Here is a 22,858-nt window from a genome sequence, read left to right as displayed (position 1 = left end):
TATGGTTTGAATCAGCTGGGGCAGCCCTACTAGGCATTATGCCTGGTTTTATAGGATTGATCCTGCTGACAGAGGTTCTTTAATGTTGGTGCTCATTTTCTGTTGCTGCACATGAAAAGTTGGTGATAACTTTTTAGTTATAAAAAAAGAAACCATAGTAGTCCATACATAGTGATTCTACAATTTAAAAGCCAGATTTGATATGATTGCTATGCTTAATGATGAGATCTGGATATGTTTGCTCATTCACTATTGACAATACACAGAGGCTAGCTTCAAAATATACTTATGATAGACACTGTTAAAATGATTATCATTTTATATATAGCAGTTTGGGGCTTTTATGCTTTTTATTGACATCACAATTACAATACTTTAGTATTTCAGACAGGGAAGCATCTAGCCTTTCTGCTGCCTGAGGCAAAAATTAAAACAACACCCCCCCCCCCATACTAAATTCTCAACCTAACCCCTTCCTTCCTAACATTACACATATCACTACAAAACATACAGGGTAATACAGTGCCCCATACCTCTTATATCCAGTGACATCTTTTCTTAAGTAGAGATTCTCTTCCCTCATCTTCTCCATTCAGACCAGACCGCCATGATGATTTCTTTCAGCCATATCTCATCTGTACAGTTTGACAAAAAACATATTTATTTACTACTTTTCCACCATCCTCCCATCTTCTGGACAAATCATCCTACCACCCCCAATAACGTTCCTGCCGTGCTTCCCAATACTATACTGCAGAAACAGATAACCCCCTGATAATACTGGTACCATACAGAGAGTGCCCTTCAATAATTATTGGCACACAGTGTCCTAAAATAACTGTGCCCAGCAAATAGTGCCCCTGACACCAATAATGTAAATATAATGTCCCCCAAAAATAACTGTGCTAATTTGATGCTATGCCAGGGAGCCCCCCAGTAATAGTGCTCCAAAAAGTCCCACCAATAGTAATTATTCTCTGCCAGAGCACACTTGGTACTAATATTGTCCCTACAGTGCTCCAAACATGTCCCTACTGTGCTCCAGAATTACTAATGCTCCCATAGTGCCCATGCTAGTAATTATGCTCCCCTCAGTCCCCCAGTAGTAATAAAGCCCACCAAAAGGCCCCCCCAGTAGTAATAATTCTCCTTATAATATGATAGTAGAAAAATGTCCCCTTAAAATGAGCACTGGTAAATAAAAGGCCCCCATATAATGTGCAAAAAATACCCCCTTTAATGCCGCCAGTTGAGCTAATGTCCTCTTAGTGCCCCCATAATGTGTGCCAGTATAAAATGTCCCTATATAATGTCCCCAAGTCAATGCCCCCATAATGCTCCTCTCCCCCCTTCCCCATAGTGCCCCCATAATGTGCCAGTATAAAATACCCCTATATGGTTTCACAAGTAAATGATCTCATAGTGCTCCTCTCCCCCCTTCCTCATAGTGCCCCCCATAATGTACCAGTATAAAATGCCCCTATATAGTGCCCCAGTAGTTGCCCTCAGTGTAGAGCAATAGGATAAGACAATTATTCAGACACAACAAATTTAGAATCACATTCATGTAGCTGAGAAATTACTATGAGAGAGTGGAGCATAAAGTTATGTTTATAAGGGCTGTAAAGTGCTTAATAATATGTCCAGCGATTCCAGAAGCATTTCTTCGGTCTAAATGTCACCAACAATTGCCTTTTTTCTGCTTAATATACAAATTTAAATGAGCTATGAGCGTGCTCACTAAGTCACTGTACATTTTTGTGGCTCAACGCTACACACTATGGTGAAGTTCTAAATCCAATTTTTTTTCTTCATATATAAACACTTCATATGTACATTATTACATTAAATGTATAAATTATGTTTGACTTTAACACAAGTCGTCATGTCATCTGACACTCTTGGGAAAGTACTGTGGTAACGTATAGACTGACAACACATAATAAGAATGGAACAAATCTTTATCAAAGAATGCGTGCCAGACAAATAGAACATGGTCTTGTCTTGCATTTAGCTATGTAGAATATTATTTTTATGTTAACTCTTTTTTTTATTCATTTGTAATGTACTAAACTAAAGTTTTTAGTTTTTGTGGCAATACAGAGCTTTATAGGAAATATACTTCTGGTAAAGGGAACTTAACCCATTGAACACACATTCCAATGTATAGGAGGAGTGTTATAGACCAAGAGGAGCTAAGCAGATTTTCTGTATAATGTGTAATTCATTCATTTTAATTTCTGCTCTGGGTTTAGGATCCCAATGGGTCATCTCAGTCAATGATTGACAGCCTCCCTTGTATTAGTGTGCATACACAGCAGTCAACTGGACTTCTAAGCCCAAAACCAGCAGGAATTAAAGGCTATGGACAACTTCAGGGCATTTTTTTAATGATTGCATTTTACTAATTTTTGGCTAAAATAAAAAAAAATCATTTGGTCTTTTATCAAAGTTTTTTTGATATTTTTGTGATGCATTCAGTTAAAAATCTGTATATGTGCAGATTGTCCCTCCTGGGTTCCATCAGCTGGCAGCTCATGTGAAGTCTAGTGTTGGGTGAGGATGCTCGGCACATAGCGGTGTTCGGTTGAATATTGTGTGTGCTCGATTCAATGTATTTAAATCTAATTTAGCCTCTATTTCTGGAAAGTTTCTGGCGGGATTCAAACTCACAACCTTCTACATTATAGCCAAGAATGTTAACCACTACACTATAGAGCTGCATGACAAGTTACTTAAAGTTACTTAAAAAAATATAAATAAATTTGAGTTCTGCTATATAGGAATACTTACTAGTAGTAAGTATTCCTTTACAGCAGAAGTCTCATATTTTGTATTTATTTTTTAGTAACTGGCCATGCAGCTCTATAGTGTAGTGGTTAAGGTTCATGGCTGTGATGTAGAAGGTTGTGAGCTCAAATCTTTCCAGAAACATTTCAGAAATAGAGGCTAAATTAAATTTATATATTTTTTTTGGTCATTCAAAAAAAATTGTCATTACAAAAAAATATATAGATTTTATATATATATATTTATATATATATATATATATATATATACAGTACAGACCAAAAGTTTGGACACACCTTCTCGTTCCAAGAGTTTTCTTTATTTTCATGACTGTGAAAATTGTGGATTCACACTGAAGGCATCAAAACTATGAATTAACACATGTGGAATTATATACATAACAAAAAAGTGTGAAACTGAAAATATGTCATATTCTAGGTTCTTCAAAGTAGCCACCTTTTGCTTTGATTACTGCTTTGCACACTCTTGGCATTCTCTTGATGAGCTTCAAGAGGTAGTCACCTGAAATGGTCTTCCAATAGTCTTGAAGTAGTTCCCAGAGATGCTTAGCACTTGTTGGCCCTTTTGCCTTCACTCTGCGGTCCAGCTCACCCCAAACCATCTTGATTAGGTTCAGGTCCGGTGACTGTGGAGGCCAGGTCATCTGGCGCAGCACCCCATAACTCTTCTTCATGGTCAAATAGCCCTATACACAGCCTGGAGGTGTGTTTGGGGTCATTGTCCTGTTGAAAAATAAATGATGGTCCAACTAAACGCAAACCGGATGGAATAGCATGCCGCTGCAAGATGCTGTGGTAGCCATGATGGTTCAGTATGCCTTCAATTTTGAATAAATCCCCAACAGTGTCACCAGCAAAGCACCCCCACACCATCACACCTCCTCCTCCATGCTTCACGGTGGGAACCAGGCATGTAGAGTCCATCCGTTTACCTTTTCTGCGTCGCACAAAGAACCAAAGATCTCAAATTTGGACTCATCAGACCAAAGCACAGATTTCCACTGGTCTAATGTCCATTCCTTGTGTTCTTTAGCCCAAACAAGTCTCTTCTGCTTGTTGCCTGTCCTTAGCAGTGGTTTCCTTGCAGATATTCTATCATGAAGGCCTAATTCACACAGTCTTCTCTTAACAGTTGTTCTAGAGATGTGTCTGCTGCTAGAACTCTGTGTGGCATTGACCTGGTCTCTAATCTGAGCTGCTGTCAACCTGCGATTTCTGAGGCTGGTGACTCGGATGAACTTATCCTCCGCAGCAGAGGTGACTTTTGGTCTTCCTTTCCTGGGGCAGTCCGCATGTGAGCCAGTTTCTTTGTAGCGCTTGATGGTTTTTGTGACTGCACTTGGGGACACTCTCAAAGTTTTCTCAATTTTTTAGACTGACTGACCTTCATTTCTTAAAGTAATGATGGCCACTCGTTTTTCTTTACTTAGCTGTTTTTTTCTTGCCATAATACAAATTCTAACAGTCTATTCAGTAGGACTATCAGCTGTGTATCCACCTGACTTCTCCACAACGCAACTGATGGTCCCAACCCCATTTATAAGGCAAGAAATCCCATTTATTAAACCTGACAGGGCACACCTGTGAAGTGAAAACCATTTCAGGTGACTACCTCTTGAAGCTCATCAAGAGAATGCCAAGAGTGTGCAAAGCAGTAATCAAAGCAAAAGGTGGCTACTTTGAAGAACCTAGAATATATCATATTTTCAGTTATTTCAAACTTTTTTGTTATGTATATAATTCCACATGTGTTAATTCATAGTGTTGATGCCTTGAGTGTGAATCTACAATTTTCATAGTCATGAAAATAAAGAAAACTCTTTAAATGAGAAGGTGAGTCCAAACTTTTGGTCTGTACTGTACATATATAAAAATTATAGCACCAGAATTTTTTTTTTTAAGAAACTCAGGCTCAAAGCCCAATGGGAATAGGCTTACCTATTGTTTAGAGACCAAAAAGTGCGCAGCACTCCAGACTTATTCACCCATATGACAAGGCAACGTTTTGGCTCATGTGTGAGCTTTTCTCAAGCAAAGATACAGGACCAAGTGAACAGTATATATGCAGAAAAACCATGTGACAAGCAATCAAATCAGTATGTGCTCAATTATGCAAATGAGACAAATCTACCTTATAATCAAAGTAAAAAACATACTCAATCATATACATGAATTCATTGCGACAATAAATATAAAAGCAATAAAAAAGTGCAACATTTGCAGATCAATATATATCAAGTGGATATGTATATTAGTGTGTGCAATGCATCAAAGTAAATTGACATCAATTCATACCATAAAAATGCCATGTGCGACAAATAAGATCAAGAGAAGGGGGAGGGATCAAGGATGAAATGTGAGCATACTGACCAGAAGCAATGCGGCCTCATGTAAAGATAACTCCGAACCCGGCGTGTCTATGATCACATCGCGCGTGCCCAAAGTTGTGTTTATGACAGCTTAAGTCACCTGACCTGGACGTGTCTGCAGAGCATGCGCAATGAAGCATTCTAAGTTCCAGTGGCCATGTTGAAGGAGGGCAAAGGGTCATATGTTTCCCCGCGCGTACGTCAGTCATCAACATGCCCAATTGCCAAACTGTATAATCGGCCATAATATATGTAAAAAACAGTGGCTAAAAAAGGTATATGGACATTAAGGCAAAAGTGTACACCGTCAAGTATACACTATTTGCCACTGGAGAACATAAGTTAGAGTCACACACGTCAGTGCGAGAACTCCGACAATATTTCCCAGAAGTCCAACCCTGTAGCACCCCAAAAGGTTCTCCTCAAGTTATCATAGTCTGCACATATGGACCAACATAATATGATACTACTCCCTTTCAGTCATGATGCAACTTGGGCATGTTCTAAATAAAAAAGGCTTATAAATTACTAAAATAAGTCACATTTACTGCCTGTCAGCACTGATCACAGATCCATCCCGATCTTCATTCCTCATGGTGTCATCTAAAAAAGAAAATATATATGTTATCAGTGAGTAAAAGTATGTAAAAAACATATAATCGTCCTGATATTACTACCTAATCAGCAGTAGGCACATCGACCAAACACATGGGGCAGAGGGCAGGCCACTGAGCCTCTACACCTTTCCAATCTTAAAATCAACATTGAGGCCATTAGGTCTGAGGCTTTTTAGCATATGAATCCATTGTAATTCTTTTTACTGGAGGAGAATAACCGTATTGCCTTCTTTTCTGGGCATCGGGACATGAGCAACAATCCAACATCTCAAATCTTGTGTTTCAATTCAGAAAAGTGTCTGGATACAAGTAAGTCAAGACAGATTTTCCTAATTGTATTACGGTGATCATTCAAATGCGTTTTTAGGTCAGTGGAGGTCTCACCCACATAAAGTAAATTACACGGACATGATAAAACATATATATAACGTGGTCAGAATAACATGTTAGATGGAAGCGAATTGGATGGATGGAACCTGAGTCAAGATGTATAAAACAACTACCCTTACATATGTATCGACAATTCACACAGCCAAGATACGGGAAGCAACCCGTATTTGGCTGTCTAAATGTAGTTTGTCTAGTGACTTTCTTAGGTCCTACGTCTGCCTTGAACAATTGATCACGCAAACTTTCACTGTGTTTCGTGTATGTGGAAATGAAAGGGATCCTAGACTATCTCAATTTGGGTTTCTAATTCTTCAGGGTGGACTTTCTCTCTAATCTGCAGACAGCATCTTTTTGTTCCTGTAATAATTTATATAGATAACCCCTTTTAAAGAATTTATCAGTCATTGTCTTCATCGTAGTGTCCAAATTATTTTGATCCGACACTATCCGTCTTGCTCTGAGAAACTGAGAATATGGAAGATGTTTTACCATCTTCCTGGGATGACAACTGTTATATGATAAGATGGTGTTTTTATCTGTAAGTTTAGTGTACAGTTGGGTATGCAGTCTGCTGTTGGAGAGGACCACCTTGGTATCCAGAAATTGCATTTCAGTTATGGAATGGGTCAAAGTCAATTGTAATGCATCGTCAGTGTTCAAAAAATTATGAAAATTGTGCAATTCAGCCTTACTGCCAGTCCATATGAGGAAGACGTCGTCCATGTACCTCCACCACCGCAGTACATGTCTGAAGTGGTGGGACACATACACAATGTCTTCCTCAAAGCAATGCATAAATATATTAGCGCAAGTCGGGGCCACATTGGACTCCATGGCCACGCCCCTCTTTTGCATGTAATATGTGTCCTGAAAAAAGTAATTGTAACTTAAATGACATTTAGAAGTGATACAATAAAATTACTGGCTTGTGTAGAGTTGGAAGACATCCCCAACATCCACAGCACAGCTGCAATAGCTTTATCGTGGTCTATAGAATTGTATAGAGAGACCACATCAAATGAGGCCAATATCACCGACTGTGTCTGTGTCAGATTGATCTTCTCCAATTTATTGAGGAAATCAGATGTGTCATGTATGTATGAAATCCCACCAGTTGAAAAACTGCGTAAGATTACATTAAGAAAAGTGGCAATACGACTAAAAACAAAATCAGAACCCAACACAATAGGACACCCTGGAGGGTCAATCATAGATTTGTGTACTTTTGGTAGTATATACATGACCGGAGTCACCGGATGTGTCACAATGACATAATCCGCAAGATCTTTCGCAATAATTTCTGCTGTTATCGCATCGGATAGATTCTGTTTTATCATTCTGCCTATGTCAAATTTAGGGTCAGTGTGTATGACACAATAGACATCAGTGTCTTTCAGTTGTCTCAGTACTTCTGCAATATGTTTATGAGTATCAAGAATGACAACAGCACCGCAATTATCAGCAAGCTTAATTGTAATGCTCGAGTCATTCTTGAGTTGCATAATTGCTTCTGCTTCCGCTGATGTGACATTGGGATGCCTGAAGCAGGAATTTTGATCCACTGCTTTAAGCAATTCAATCTCAGACTTTACTCCAGACTTGTATGATTCAATAGCTGGTTCCTTCGTGACAGGATTAAAATCACTTTTAGAGGACAGGTTGACTAACCCCAAAGTGAATTCACTCAAATTAGGTGTGTCAACCCACCCCTTGTCCTTGAACCATAATTTCCATTTGATGGAACGAAAAAAAGAAACCAAATCAAGTTCCAAGTCAAACCAGTTCACACGTGCATTTGGGCAGAAAGAAAGGCCCTAGCTAAGTACACTCACTTGAGAAGTGGTGAGTTCTTTAGATGAGATATTGATCAAAATCATTTCTTCCTGTTGCTCTGTGTCTTGTTTATGGTCGTACGTGTCCTGCTGCTGCGCAATCTTCCTGAATCTTTGATGTCTGTGGCCACCACGTCTGGTTCAATGTGGTCTTGTGTTTCTAGCAGTCAGATTGACCCCTAAAAAAGCTTTCTCATTTACTGCGGATGCCTGTGTATTCCTGCATTTCTTTCTTTTGTCTCTCATGGTTGTATTGCAAACACCATCAGTGTGCCATGTGTATATGGAACCCTTTTTATAGTCATTCAAGTCCCTGTTCCACTTTATTTGCTTGCCTTCTTCAGACTCTGTTTGAAATTTAGTTATGACCATTGTCAAATATTCCTTCAATTTAGTCAAATCCTCCTCTGATAATAGTGATTGTAGTGTTACATCAATGTTGGAAAGATCCGAAGTAATAGATAAATCTTGTTGTAAATATTCAATGTTCATTCGGATGAAATCAAATGCATACTTGTTGGACAAACCCTCAAATCTTTTACAATATGCGGCATCACCAGAAAAAATATTAGGTTGCAAATGTAATCTTATGCCCCTGGGTATTCGCTGGGCTTTGTAATACTCTCCCAGAGTGGTCATGTGCAACCGCAATGCTATACTCCTTTTAGAAACTCATACCTTTTTTAAATCTCTTTAACGGATGGGGTGCTAAGGAAAGTAGCGTCTTCCTCTATCCCCTGCATAATACGGTCGACCTCCTCTTGCGTGTAGGTAATGCCACCGGGTGGGGTCACGTCAGTAGTAGACATAATCAAATGACTTTGCAAAAATAATGAAAAACAGAAAAAGACAGAAAGAAAAAAGGAAAAATTTCCGTGCAACGCCAAAACGCTTCAAATATGAAAAATAGAAAAAGTGTCAGCACCGGGAAAACAAAATGAAAGAAACTAAGGTGCAAAGCCCAATGGGAATAAGCTTACCCAATGTTTAGAGACCAAAAAGCAGGCAGCACTCCAGACTTGTGGTGAAAAATGTGCAACTTTATTCACCCATGTGACAATGCAGCGTTTCAGCTCATGTGTGAGCCTTTCTCAAGCAAAGATACAGGACCAAGTGAACAATATAAATGCAGAAAAACCATGTGACAAGCAATCAAATCAGCATGTGCTCAATTATGCAAATGAGACAAATCTACCTTAATATCAAAGTAAAAAACATACTAAATCATATACATGAATTCATTGTGAGAATAAATATAAAAGCAATAAAAAAAATGCAACATTTGCAGATCAATATATATCAAGTGGATATGTATATTACTGTGTGCAATCCATCAAAGTAAATTGACATCGATTCATACCATGAAAGTGCCATGTGCGACGAATAAAATCAAGAGAAGGGGGAGGGATCAAGGATGAAATGTGAATATACTGACCAGAAGCAATACTTTATTGCTTTTATATTTATTCTCACAATGAATTTATGTATATGATTGTTTTTTACTTTGATTATAATGTAGATTTGTCTCATTTCATAATTGAGCACATGCTGATTTGATTGTTTGTTACATGGTTTTTCTGCATATATACTGTTCACTTGGTCCTGTATCTTTGCTTGAGAAAGGCTCACACATGAGCCGAAACGTTGCCTTGTCACATGGGTGAATAAAGTTCCACATTTTTCACCACAAGTGCTGCCCGCTTTTTGGTCTCTAAACATTGGGTAAGCTTATTCCCATTGGGCTTTGCACCTGAGTTTCTTTCATATTGTTTTCCCGTTGCTGAATTTTTTTTTCTATTTTTCATATTTTAAGCATATAGGCGTTGCACGGATTTTTTTATTTTTTTCTTTCTGTCTTTTTCTGTTTTTCATTATTTTTTGAAAAGTCATTTGATTATGTCTACTACCGACTTAAATCCACCCACCGTATTACGCATGGGATAGAGGGAGACACCACTTTCCTTAACACCCCATCCATTAAAGAGATAAAAAAGAGGTATGAATTTCTATCTAAAAGGAATATATCATTACGATTGCACATGACCACTCTGGGAGAGTATTACAAAGCCCAGCGAATACCCAAAGGCATAAGATTACATTTGCGACCCAATCTTTTTTGTGCTGATGCGGCATATTGTAAAAGATTTGAGGCTTTGTCCAACAAGTATGCATTTGATTTAATCCGAATGAACATTGACTATTTACAACAAGAACTTTTATCTATTACTTCTGAACTTTCCAACATTGATGTAACACTACAATCACTATTATCTGAGGATGATGTGACTAAGTTCAAGGAATATTTGACAATGGTCATAACAAAATTTCAAACAGAGTCTGAAGAAGGCAAGCAAATTAAGTGGAACAGGGACTTGAATGACCATAAAAAGGGTTCCATATACACATGGCCCACTGATGACACAAGAAGGAAACGCAGGAATACACAGGCATCACCAGTAAATTAGAAAGCTTTTTTAGGGGTCAATTTGACTGCAGAAACATAAGACCACGTTTAACCAGACGTGGTGGCCACAGACATCGAAGATTCAGGAAGATTGCTCAGCAGCAGGACATGTACGACCATAAACAAGACACAGAGCAACAGGAAGAAATGATTGTGATTCATCTCTCATCTAAAGAACTCACCACTTCTCAAGTGAGTGTACTTAGATAGGGCCTTTCTTTCTGCCCAAATGCACATGTGAACTGGTTTGACTTGGAACTTGATTTGGTTTCTTTTTTTCATTCCATCAAATTGAAATTATGGTTTAAGGACAAGGGGCGGGTTGACACACCTAGTTTGAGAGAATTTACTCTGGGGTTGGTCAGCCCGTCCTCTAAAAGTGATTTTAACCCTGTCATGAGTGAACCAGCTATTGTAGCATACATGTCCGCAGAAAAGTCTGAGATTGAATTGCTTAAAGCAGTGAATCAAAATTCCTGCTTCAGGCATCCCAATGTCACATCAGCAAAAGCAATTGTGCAACTCAAGAATGACTCCAGCATTACAATTAAGCCGGCTGATAAGGGCGGTGCTGTTGTCATTCTTGATACTCATAAATATTTTGCAGAAGTACTGAGACAACTGAAAGACACTGATGTCTATTGTGTCATACACACTGACCCTAAATTTGATATAGGCAGAATGATAAAACAGAATCAATCCAATGCGATAACAGCAGGAATTATTGAGAAAGATCTTGCAGATTACCTCATTGTGACACATTCGGTGACTCCGGTCATGTATATATACTACCAAAAGTACACAAATCTATAATTGACCCTCCAGGGCGTCCTATTGTGTCGGGTTCTGATTCTGTTTTTAGTCGTATTGCCACTTTTATTAATGTAATCTTACACAGTTTTTCAACTGGTGGGATTTCATACATACATGACACATCTGATTTCCTCAATAAATTGGAGAAGATCAATCTGACAAAGACACAGTCAGTGATATTGGCCTCATTTGAAGTGGTCTCTCTATACACTGCTATAGACCACGATAAAGCTATTGCAGCTGTGCTGCGGATGTTGGGGATGTCTTCCTACTCTACACAGGCCAGTAATTTTATTGTATCACTTCTAAATATCATATTAAGATACAATTACTTTTTGTTTCAGGACACATATTACATGCAGAAGAGGGGCGTGGCCAATTCATGCATTGCTTTGAGGAAGACATCGTGTATGTGTCCCACCACTTCAGACATGTACTGCAGTGGTGGAGATACATAGACTACGTGTTCCTCATATGGACTAGCAGGGAGGCTGCGCATTTTTCATAATTTTTTTGAACAACATTGACGATGCATTACAATTTAATTTGACCCAAGGTGGTCCTCTCCAACGGCAGACTGCATACCCAACTGTACACTAAACCTACAGATAAAAACACCATCTTATCATATAACAGTTGTCATCCCAGGAAGATGGTAAAACATCTTCCATATTCTCAGTTTCTCAGAGCGAGACAGATAGTGTCGGATCAAAATAATTTGGACACTACGATGAAGACAATGACTGATAAATTCCTTAAAAGGGGTTATCCATATAAATTATTACAGGAACAAAAAGATGCTGTCTGCAGATTAGAGAGAAAGGCCACCCTGATGAATCAGAAACCCAAATTGAGATAGTCTAGGATCCCTTTCATTTCCACATACACGGAACACAGTGTTGAAATAGCCAAAATCATCAGACGACACTGGAACATTTTAGGTGCATGTCACAAAGATATACCTGAGTTGAATTCTCCTCCTCTGTTGTCATATCGCAAATCCAAAAGTCTACGTGACCAATTGGTCAAGGCAGCCATAGGACCTAAGAAAGTCACTAGACAAACTACATTTAGACAGCCAAATACGGGTTGCTTCCCATGTCTTGGCTGTGTGAATTGTCGATACATATGTAAGGGTAGTTTTATACATCCTGACTCAGGTTCCATCCATCCTATTCGCTTTCTTCTAACATGTAATTCTGACCACGTTATATATGTTTTATCGTGTCTGTGTTATTTACTTTATGTGGGTGAGACCTCCACTGACCTAAAAATGCATTTGAATGATCAACGTAATACAATTAGGATACATCCGTCTTTTTTTTATTTAGAACTTGCCCAAGTTGCGTCATGACTGTAAGGGAGTAGTATCATGTTATGTTGGTCCATATGTGCAGACTATGATAACTTGAGGAGAACCCTTTGGGGTGCTATAGGGTTGGACTTCTGGGACATATTGGCAGAGTTCTCACACTGACATGTGTGACTCTACCTTATGTTCTCCAGTGGCGAATAATGTATACTTGATGGAGTACACTTTTGCCCTTTTGCCTTAATGTCCATATACGTTTTTTGCCCCTGTTTTTTTAAATAGTCAGGTCCATAAATATTGGGACATCAACACAATTCTAACATTTTTGGGTCTATACACCACCACAATGTATTTGAAATGAAACGAACAAGATGTGCTTTAACTGCAGACTTTCAGCTTTAATTTGAGGGTATTTACATCTAAATCAGGTGAATCGTGTAGGAATTACAACAGTTTACATATGTGCCTCCCACTTGTTACGGGACCAAAATTAATGGGACAGAATAGTAATCATAAATCAAACTTTCACTTTTTAATACTTGGTTGCAAATACTTTGCAGTCAATTACAGCCTGAAGTATGGATCGCATAGACATCTCCAGACGCTGGGTTTCATCCCTGGTGATGCTCTGCCAGGCCTCTACTGCAACTGTCTTCAGTTCCTACTTGTTCTTGGGGCATTTTCCCTTCAGTTTTGTCTTCAGCAAGTGAAATGCATGATCAATCGGATTCAGGTCAGGTGATTGACCTGGCCATTGCATAACATTCCTCTTCTTTCCCTTAAAAAACTCTGGTTGCTTTTGCAGTATGCTTTAGGTCATTGTCCATCTGCACTGTGAAGCGCCGTCCAATGAGTTCTGAAACATTTGGCTGAATATGAGCAGATAATATTGCCCGAAACACTTCAGAATTCATCTTGCTGCAGCCATACATGCCCACGCCATGACACTACCACCACCATGCTTCACTGATGAGGTGGTATGCTTAGGATCATGAGTTTCTTTCCTTCTTCATACTCTTCTCTTATCATCACTCTGGTACAAGTTGATCTTGGTCTCACCTGTTCACAGGATGTTGTTCCAGAACTGTGAAAGTTTTTTAGATGTCATTTGGCAAACTCTAATCTGGCCTTCCTGTTTTTGAGGCTCACTAATGGTTTACATCTTGTGGTGAACCCTCTGTACTCACTCTGGTGAAATCTTCTCTTGATTGTTGACTTTGACACACATACACACCTCCTGGAGAGTGTTCTTGATCTGGCCAACTGTTGTGAAAGATGTTTTCTTCACCAGGGATATAATTCTTCGGTCATCCACCACAGTTGTTTTCCGTGGTCTTCCAGGTCTATTGGTGTTGCTGAGCTCAACGGTGCATTCTTTCTTTTTAAGAATGTTCCAAACAGTTGTTTTGGCCACGCTTAATGTTTTTGCTATCTCTCTGATGGGTTTGTTTTGTTTTTTCATCCTAATGATGGCTTGCTTCACTGATAGTGACAGCTCTTTAGATCTCATCTTGAGAGTTGACAGCAACAGATTCCAAATGCAAATAGCACACTGAAATGAATTCTGGACCTTTTATCTGCTCATTGTAATTGGGATGATGAGGGCATAACACACACCAGGCCATGTAACAGCTGAGGAGCCAATTGTCCCATTACTTTTGGTCTCTTAACAAGTGGGAGGCACATATGCAAAACTGTTGTAATTCCTACACCGTTCACCTGATTTGGATGTAAATACCCTCAAATTAAATCTGACAGTCTGCAGTTAAAGCACATCTTGATCGTTTAATTTCAAATTTATTGTGGTGGTGTATAGAGACAAAAGTTTTAGAATTGTGTGAATGTCCCAATATGAATTGGCCGATGGATGTGCAGTTTGGCAATTGGGCATGTTTATGACTGACGTATGCGTGGGGAAACATGACCCTTTGCCCTCCTTCAACATGGCCACTGGAACTTAGAATGCTTCACTGCGCATGCTCTGCAGACGCGTCCAGGTCAGGTGACTTAAGCTGTCATATACGTGACTTTATGCGCAGTGATCATAGACACGCTGGGTTCGACGTTATCTTTACATGAGGCCGCATTGCTTCTGGTCAGTATGCTCACATTTCATCCTTGATCCCTCCCCCTTCTCTTGCTTTTATTCGTCGCACATGGCACTTTTATGGTATGAATTGATGTCAATTTACTTTAAAGCATTACACACAGTAATATACATATCCACTTGATATCTATTGATCTGCAAATGTTGCACATTTTTTATTGCTTTTATATTTATTGTCACAATGAATTCATGTATATGATTTAGTATGTTTTTTACTTTAATTATAAGGTAGATTTGTTTCATTTGCATAATTGAGCACATACTGATTTGATTGTTTGTTACATGGTTTTTCTGCATTTATATTGTTCACTTGGTCCTGTATCTTTGCTTGAGAAAGGCTCACACATGAGCCGAAACATTGCCTTGTCACATGGGTGAATAAAGTTCCACATTTTTCACCACAAGTCTGGAGTGCTGCTATATATCTATATATATATATATATATATATATATATATATATATATATATATATACTTCTGATATATAGAAATGCATAATATGTGGGAAACTACTACTGATGTTTTAGCCATAATATATTTACATATATTATAATATATTATATATTCTAAATATATAAATATACTATGGCTTACAACTTATGTTTAAATAAGATTTAGCTTCTATTTATGAAGAGATTCGAACTCACAACCTTCTACATTACAGCCCAGAATTTTAACCACTACACTATAGAGCTGCATGGCAAGTTACTTAAAAAAAAAAAAACAATATGAGACTTCTGCTGTATAGGAATACTTACTACTAGTAAGTATTCCTACACAGCAGAAGTCAAATTTGTATTTTATTTTTTATAAAGAAACTGGCCATGCAGCTCTATAGTGTAGTGGTTAAGATTATTGGCTGCAATGTAGAAGGTTGGGAGTTCGATTCCTGCCGGAAACTTTTCAGAATTAGAGGCTAAATTAGATTTAAATACACTGGGTGACCCCAAGCACTGACTTCATATATGGATATAGCTATATATAAATTCAGAGCAGGGGGTGCCTGGTTTAATTCTTGGGTTCTCCCATTGACTTCCATTGTGCTCTGTAGGGCACCCGAGCATCGGGAAGTGTTCTACATGCGCACTTTGGTGCTCGACCAACACTACTGGAGTCTTTTTTCTAATCTCCTGACCTCATAAACAGTAATTTAAAGGGGTTCTGCACCTTCATTTAACTGATGATCTATCCTCTGGATAGATCATCAGCTTCTGATCGGCGGGGGTCCGACACCCGGGACCCCCGCCGATCAGCTGTTTGAGAAGGAAGCGGCGCTCCAGCAGCGCCGCTGCCTTCTCACTATTTACCACCGGGCCGCCCGCCCACTGACGTCACGGCTTGTATCAACTAGAGTGGGCGCGGCTAAGCTCTGTTCACTTGAATGGAGCTTAGCCGCGCCCACTCTAGTTGATACAAGTCGTGACGTCAGTAGGCGGGCGGCCCGGCGGTAAACAGTGAGAAGGCCGCGGCGCTGCTGGAGCGCCGCTTCCTTCTCAAACAGCTGATCGGCGGGGGTCCCGGGTGTCGGACCCCCGCCGATCAGAAGCTGATGATCTATCCAGAGGATAGATCATCAGTTAAATAAAAGAGCAGAACCCCTTTAAGCCATATCCTTATCAGTTTGATAAGAGTTTAGCTATAATTAGTGTTTATGAGGTCAGAAGATAAAAGTTAAGGTATTTACATGAACCATCAGCTAATTGGACTGAAAAGTGATATTCTGCAAGCAGCAGAATTTAACCCTTGTATCTCAAAAACAGCTGAACATTTTTAATAAAGACAAATAATTTTAGTCCAAAAAGAGTAAAATGCAGTAATCCCAAATGTCTTGAAGGTGTCCATAAAAAATTGCAAATTATACTGAATCCTTTCCCACAAAACAATCTACAAATTTAGCTCTTCCTGCTGTATATGACAGATTATTAATTTATTCCTGTCCCACTGTTCAAGAGACCAATTTTCTGAAACATATCTTTCTTGTTAACTTGAGAAATAATATATGACTGGAACCTGTTGTTTTCTATAAAATGTTTTCTCTCTTCTTGCAGAGCTTGTTTTCTGAGCCATTGTCCACACAGACTACGTCTATGCAAGTACTTAAAACACTATGGGAGAAAACCGAGATGAAGGGAACTTATAGCTTTGAAGCATCCATAATCCAGTCTCTATTTCCTCACAAAAAGGTGATTTTTAAGCATGTTATAGTTGAGTAGATGCCAAGGCTAGATTTAATTAACAGTACACTAAAATATTTTCATTCCTCTAAGACATTAATCACATGTATAAACTAAATTGTAATATTTTTTTATGCATCATATATATCTCAAAATTACCAATTATCTATAAATTCAGTCTGTAAAACTTCTATTGCTTATGTTGCCTGTACCACGATGCATCCCCAGCAGCAGGTTTCGCATGTGGCTTAGGACTCGCGCATATTTGTATGCTTCCACAATCCACAAGATACAGCCAAAGATAGGGCATGTCCTATCTTTTGTGGAGCGGAAGCATGGATCGGAAGCCCACAGAAACACTATGAAGTGCTTCCGTGGGCTTTTGGGTCCATGCCTCCACACCGCAAAATTCTTTTATCATATCCTGAAGATCGAGAACTTGTTCAAGTCAACAGGTCTGCATCCGCCGCTGTTTTATGTTCTTGAAGGGGTTTTGTGACTTTTATATGCCACTATTATTGCTTTAAGTCCTTGATAACTGTCTTACTGTATGTTTATAAGCCATCAGCTTGTTGCATTGTGCTGGTATATGTTCAGGAATCAAGTGATTTCTAATATCCTTGTAATTTACAGCAATGGTGCAGTATCCCATATATAACATGTATACATCACTGTAATAGTGAGTTAAAATCTGCAGTTTATCTAAACAAATTTGCTGACTTAGGTTCAGTTCTGAAACTTGATTGTGCATGAGAATAATCAAAGTACATGAAGTGAGACCCAATATTAAGAAGAGCCAATGAAACTGGTTTATTTGTTGTGGAGGAACAGCTCATTTCCTCCATAAGTAATAGCAGGAAGCAATGAGCATACCACAGACTGTTCTAATGAGTCACAGAGAAATGAGGAGGGGGTGTACTCTCATGGCAGGATCTTATTGGTTCTCCTTTTATCTGTCCTGTCATTTAGCAGTAAAGTTCCAAATGTATTCCTGTTGCAATCTGTGTTTAACCACTGCAAATACTTGAGCAATTTCAGCTCCTGTACAGGGTCATGTACAAAGTCACCAGCAGCACTACAGTGGTTAGCAGGAATATTACACAATAAGCCATCTTTGATTGAAAGCTGATTCATTTTTTCACCTTTTTCGGAATAAAAGGGGTTTTCCAGGCTCCTAATATTGATGATCTATTCTCTGGATAGTTCATTAATAGCTGAACGCTGAGGGTCGGCCTCTCTGTACCCCACTGATTAGCTGTTCCCTGCAGCTTTGGGTGCTGGATCTAGCACTTTGAATGGAACAGGAAACATAGCTCAGTTTAAAGTGCAGTGGCCATGCTGGGTTACTGCAGCTCATTTCCCATTGAAGTGAATGACAGCTGAGCTGCAGTAACGCAGCATGGCCACTACACTTTGAACGCAGCTGTGCTTCCTGTTCCATTCACAGTGCTAGATCCAGCTGATTGGTGAGGAGCGGAGTGTTCAACCTTCACAGACCAGATATTATTGACCTACCCTGAGGATAGGTCATTGATATCAGGAGCCTGGAATTAGGCAACCATATTTCTTTAAAGTGAGTCTGTCACCACAAAATTCACTGTAAAACCAGGCACAATGCCTTGTAGGGCTAGCTCAGCTCAATTTAATGAGATCTTTCACTTAGAGGTCCTTTTCTTCACACCCCCAACTTGTTGCCTCCCCCCTGGACCCTTACTGCAGACAGCTAGCAATTATTCATTACTTCTAGTAAAAATAATAAAGGAATGGCACAACAAACAGCCATAAGAATAGATGTTTCAGAATTGTTAGTACGTGGGGAATGCATGAAGCTATTAAAACAGACATGTTAGGAGTGGTGAAAGGTCCTCTTTAATATAAATGTCAGATGAACGTGGCATATGAGGGGTACAATGACGGGGGGCTGTTTCCCTGCTTACTGCCGCGGTCCTGGGCGCCATGTTCAGCAGTGATCTGCTTCCAGTGTTTCCTTTCAGCCCTGGCCACAGCATGCTTGCTGCTCGTTTCCTGCAACATTTCCTTAAGGGCCGGCACACATCACTTTCTGTGTTTTATGGGTTGGATCATGTGACCTCACCAACCAATCCTAGCCCTCCTGCACATATATAAGTGGCTCAGCCCCCTTCCCAGATGCCTCAGTGTCAAGGTCCTTGTGTACTGCTAAGGTTCCTGATATCCGCTTGTGTTCCTGTGTTCGTGACTCGTACTTGTGTTCCTGGACTCTGCAACCTGTTTGATCCCTGCCTGCTTGCCTTTACGCTTCTGTTGCCGACCCGGATTGCCAGACCTGTACCTGTGCCGCCTGCCCTGACTTATTGCCTGTCTGACTTCACCTCTGCCTCATCCTTCGGTCCTGCACTGTTGCTCCTGGTAACAACTCAGCCTGCTGACAACGCCAGTCCATCTGCTTATCAGAGGTCTGACCTGCTTCCTCACCTACTGTACCTGTACACCTGCCTGGACTTCTGCAGCAGTATGCCAAGTTTTGCGGATGTCTTCAGTAAGAAAGAGGCCGAGACCCTGCCTCCTTATGATTGTCCGATTGACCTTCTGCCTGGTGCCACTCTTCCTCGTGGTCGAGTCTACCTACTCTCACTTCCTGAGACCCAAGCGATGTCTGATTACATCAAGGAGAGTATTGAGAGGGGATTTATCCAGAAATCTATTTCACCAGATGGGGCTGGGTTCTTCTTTGTGCAGAGAAAAGATGGATCCTTACGACCCTGTATCAACTCGAGGTGAGAATAAGGTCACAGTCAAGAATCTATACCCTCTTTTGCTAATCTCTGAACTCTTTGACAGGATCCGGGGAGCTAAGGTCTTCAAAAAATTCGACCTGCGCGGCGCATACAACCTTATCTGCATTCAAAAGGGCAACGAGTGGAAGACTGCTTTCAACGCTCGTGATGGACGCTATGAGTACCTCCTCATGCCCTTTGGTCTGTGCAATACTCCCGCAGTATTCCAGGTGTTTGTAAACAATCTCTTCAGGGACCTGCTCTATGTTTGCGTGCTAGTGTACCTGGATGATATACTGATCTATTCTTCAGATTTGACCACTCATCAGAAGCATGTACGTTTGGTTTTACAGAGGATGAGAGAGAATTGACTTTATGCCAAACTCGAGAAACGCATCTTTGAAAAATCTACCTTACCGTACTGCGGATACATAATCTCGGATGTCGGCTGCAGTAATTGACTGACCCCGCCCACAGGTTCTTCGTGCTATACAGCGCTTCCTTGGATTTGCTCATTTCTATCGTCAGTTCATCCCTAATTTCTCATCTCTTACAGCTCCTATTCCCGTTCTTACTAAAAAAGCGGTGAATGCCAGAGTCTGCACTCCTGAGGCGGAGCCCGCCTTCGTCCAATTAAAGAGGTCCTTTGCTTCTGCACCTGTTCTGCATCATCCTGATTAGTGTTGATCGCAAATATTCTCATTGCAAATTTTTAGCGTGAATATTGGCACTTCGGGAATTCGCGAATATCTGGAATATAGTGCTATATCTTCGTAATCGCGAATATTCTAGATTTTTTTCTTCAATACAGATAATCCCTCACTGCTTCATGCTTGTGGGCCAATGAGAAAACTGCAATATCTATAAGTAGTGCTGATTGTTAATTTTCATATCACAAATTTTTATTTCAAATTTTATATCACGAATTCTCGAATATTTGACAAATATTTACCTAAATATTTGCGAAAAATGACAAATTCGAATATTGCTCCTGCCGCTCATCACTGATTCTGATGTCTCCTGCCAATTCTTTTTAGAAGTGGATGCCTGCTCCATAGGAGCCAGTACTTTTTTTTACTACAGAAAGGTTCCAAGGGAGAGCTTCTGGCCATAAAACTTGTCTTGGAGGAGTGGCGTTATCTATTGGATGGAGCCCAGCATCCAGTGATAATCTTCACCTTATATATCTGCAGACGGCCCAGTGTCTGAACCCTCACCAAGCCAGATGGGCATTCTTCTTCTCCCGTTTTGATTTGGAGCTTCACTTTCTCCCGGCCGAGAAGAACATCAAGGTGGATGCTCTGTCTCAGTCATTTGACTTCTCCCACCAGCAGGAGGCGCCTCAGTACATTGTAGATCCTGCTCACTTGATCACAATGGCTTCTGTCCTGGTAAAAGACATGCCTCCCGGGAAGACATTTGTGCCATCTACCAAGAGAAAATGTATTCTAGCTTGGAGGCACAACTCCAAACTGGCTGGTCACCAAGGGATCCGGAAGACCACAGAACTTTTGTCTTGCCACTACTGGTGGCCCACACTGTCTAAGGATGTGTGTGATTATGTGTCTGCCTGCACCGTCTGTGCTCAGAATAAAGCCTCCATGACCAAACCACCTGGGCTGTTGTTACCTCTTCCTGTTCCTGATGCCCCATGGCAACACATTGCCATGGACTTTGTTACAGATCTGCCCTCTTTCGCCAGATGTACAGCTATCTGGGTAGTCGTGGACCGTTTCTGTAAGATGAAACACTTAATTTCTTTGGCTGGACTGCCTTCGGCTGCTGAACTTGCTAAACTGTTCATGAGACACATATTCCGCTTGCATGGTCTACCTTGGCATATTGTTTCCAATCACGGGGTCCAGTTCACCTCTAAGATCTAGAGAGCCCTTTGTCGGCTGGACTTCTCTTCCGGTTATCATCCCCAGACCAATGGTCAAGTAGAGTGGGTCAATCAAATATTAGAGAATTATCTCTGGCATTTTGTTTCAGCCCAACATAACAACTGGGTACAATTGCTACCTTGGGCTGAATTCTCCTATAACAACCAAGTCTACTGGATGCTCTACATTCTTTGTCGTTTATGGACAACACCCTTGTACTCCTCTCCCTGTTCCTACATCTTCTGGGGTACCAGCTGCGGATTACTCTTTTAGGGAATTTTGGAAGATTTGGCATGACACCAAGGACTGCATCAACAAAGCAGTGACTCGCATGAAAACGAATGCAAACATGAGAAGACGAAAACCACCTCAGTTCTCACCTGGAGATAAGGTATGGCTCTCCTCTAAAAACATCAACTTAAGGGTTCCTCAGTTTCAAGTTTGCTCCAAGGTACCTTGGATCCTTTGAAGTATTGAGGAGGATCAACAATGTGACATATAAGTTATGTCTGCCTCTCTCTGCGTATTCCTAATGCCTTCCATGTGTCCTTACAAAAGCCAGTTCTTAATCGCTTCTCGACGGCTTCTTCTACTCCAACTCCGGTATCTGAAGATTCTGATGAGATATTTGAGGTCAAAGACATTCTGGACATCGAGAAGTGTGGCAAAGAAGACCTACAATCTTGGGGACTGGAAGGGCTTTGGTCCTGAAGAGAGGTCTTGGGAGCTAGTGATGAGCGGCAGGGGCAATATTCGAATTCGCAACATTTCGCAAATATTTTGTAGAATATTCATCATATATTTGCGAAGCCAAGAATTAGAGATTATATTCTTGATTGTGAAAATCGGCAAAGTAATATTTGCGTAATGCGCACGAAATACAGATGTGGGTTAATTATGCTACATTTTTCAAGCTGGTATAAGTTTCCTGAGACTGGAGAAAATGGTTGGCACAGCAGAACATTAGAATAGCTTTATATGCAGATAGAGTGCTCCAATATATTTGCGCTTGCGAATTTTTGGCAATAGTAAGGGGTAGGCAACTTTTTTATTGGTTGCTAGGGATGTTGCTAAGCTGTGACAAAGCCTTCTCATTGGTCCACCAGCTAGAAGGAAGGGATGATCACCTGATGTGTACTGTGTTAAAAAATAAAATAAAAAATAAACAAATATTTGTTTTTACGAATATATAGCGCTATTTTATAAATATTTGCGAAATCTCAAAGTGCCAATATTCGCGATTAAAATTCGCTATTCGAATATTCACGCTCAATACTATTGGGAACCAGAAGAGAATTTGATAAAAAGGTTTCTGTCTTGTCGTGGACTCA

General features: G+C 40.1%; 1 protein-coding gene across 1 annotated transcript in view; it reads left to right on the top strand.

The window, feature by feature from the left end:
• The window catches only part of VEPH1 (ventricular zone expressed PH domain containing 1), a 529,573-nt gene that overhangs the window by 368,026 nt on the left and 138,689 nt on the right, over positions 1-22,858 (top strand). The window contains exon 11 of the mRNA XM_044289371.1: positions 16,763-16,897. Within this exon, the coding sequence (XP_044145306.1) occupies positions 16,763-16,897 (135 nt within the window). The remainder of the gene's footprint in view (positions 1-16,762; positions 16,898-22,858) is intronic.

Source organism: Bufo gargarizans, chromosome 4 (assembly GCF_014858855.1).
Source record: "Bufo gargarizans isolate SCDJY-AF-19 chromosome 4, ASM1485885v1, whole genome shotgun sequence".
Lineage (NCBI taxonomy): Eukaryota > Metazoa > Chordata > Amphibia > Anura > Bufonidae > Bufo > Bufo gargarizans.
Note: the sequence above shows the minus strand (reverse complement) of the source record. Positions and strands in the feature narration are given on the sequence as shown.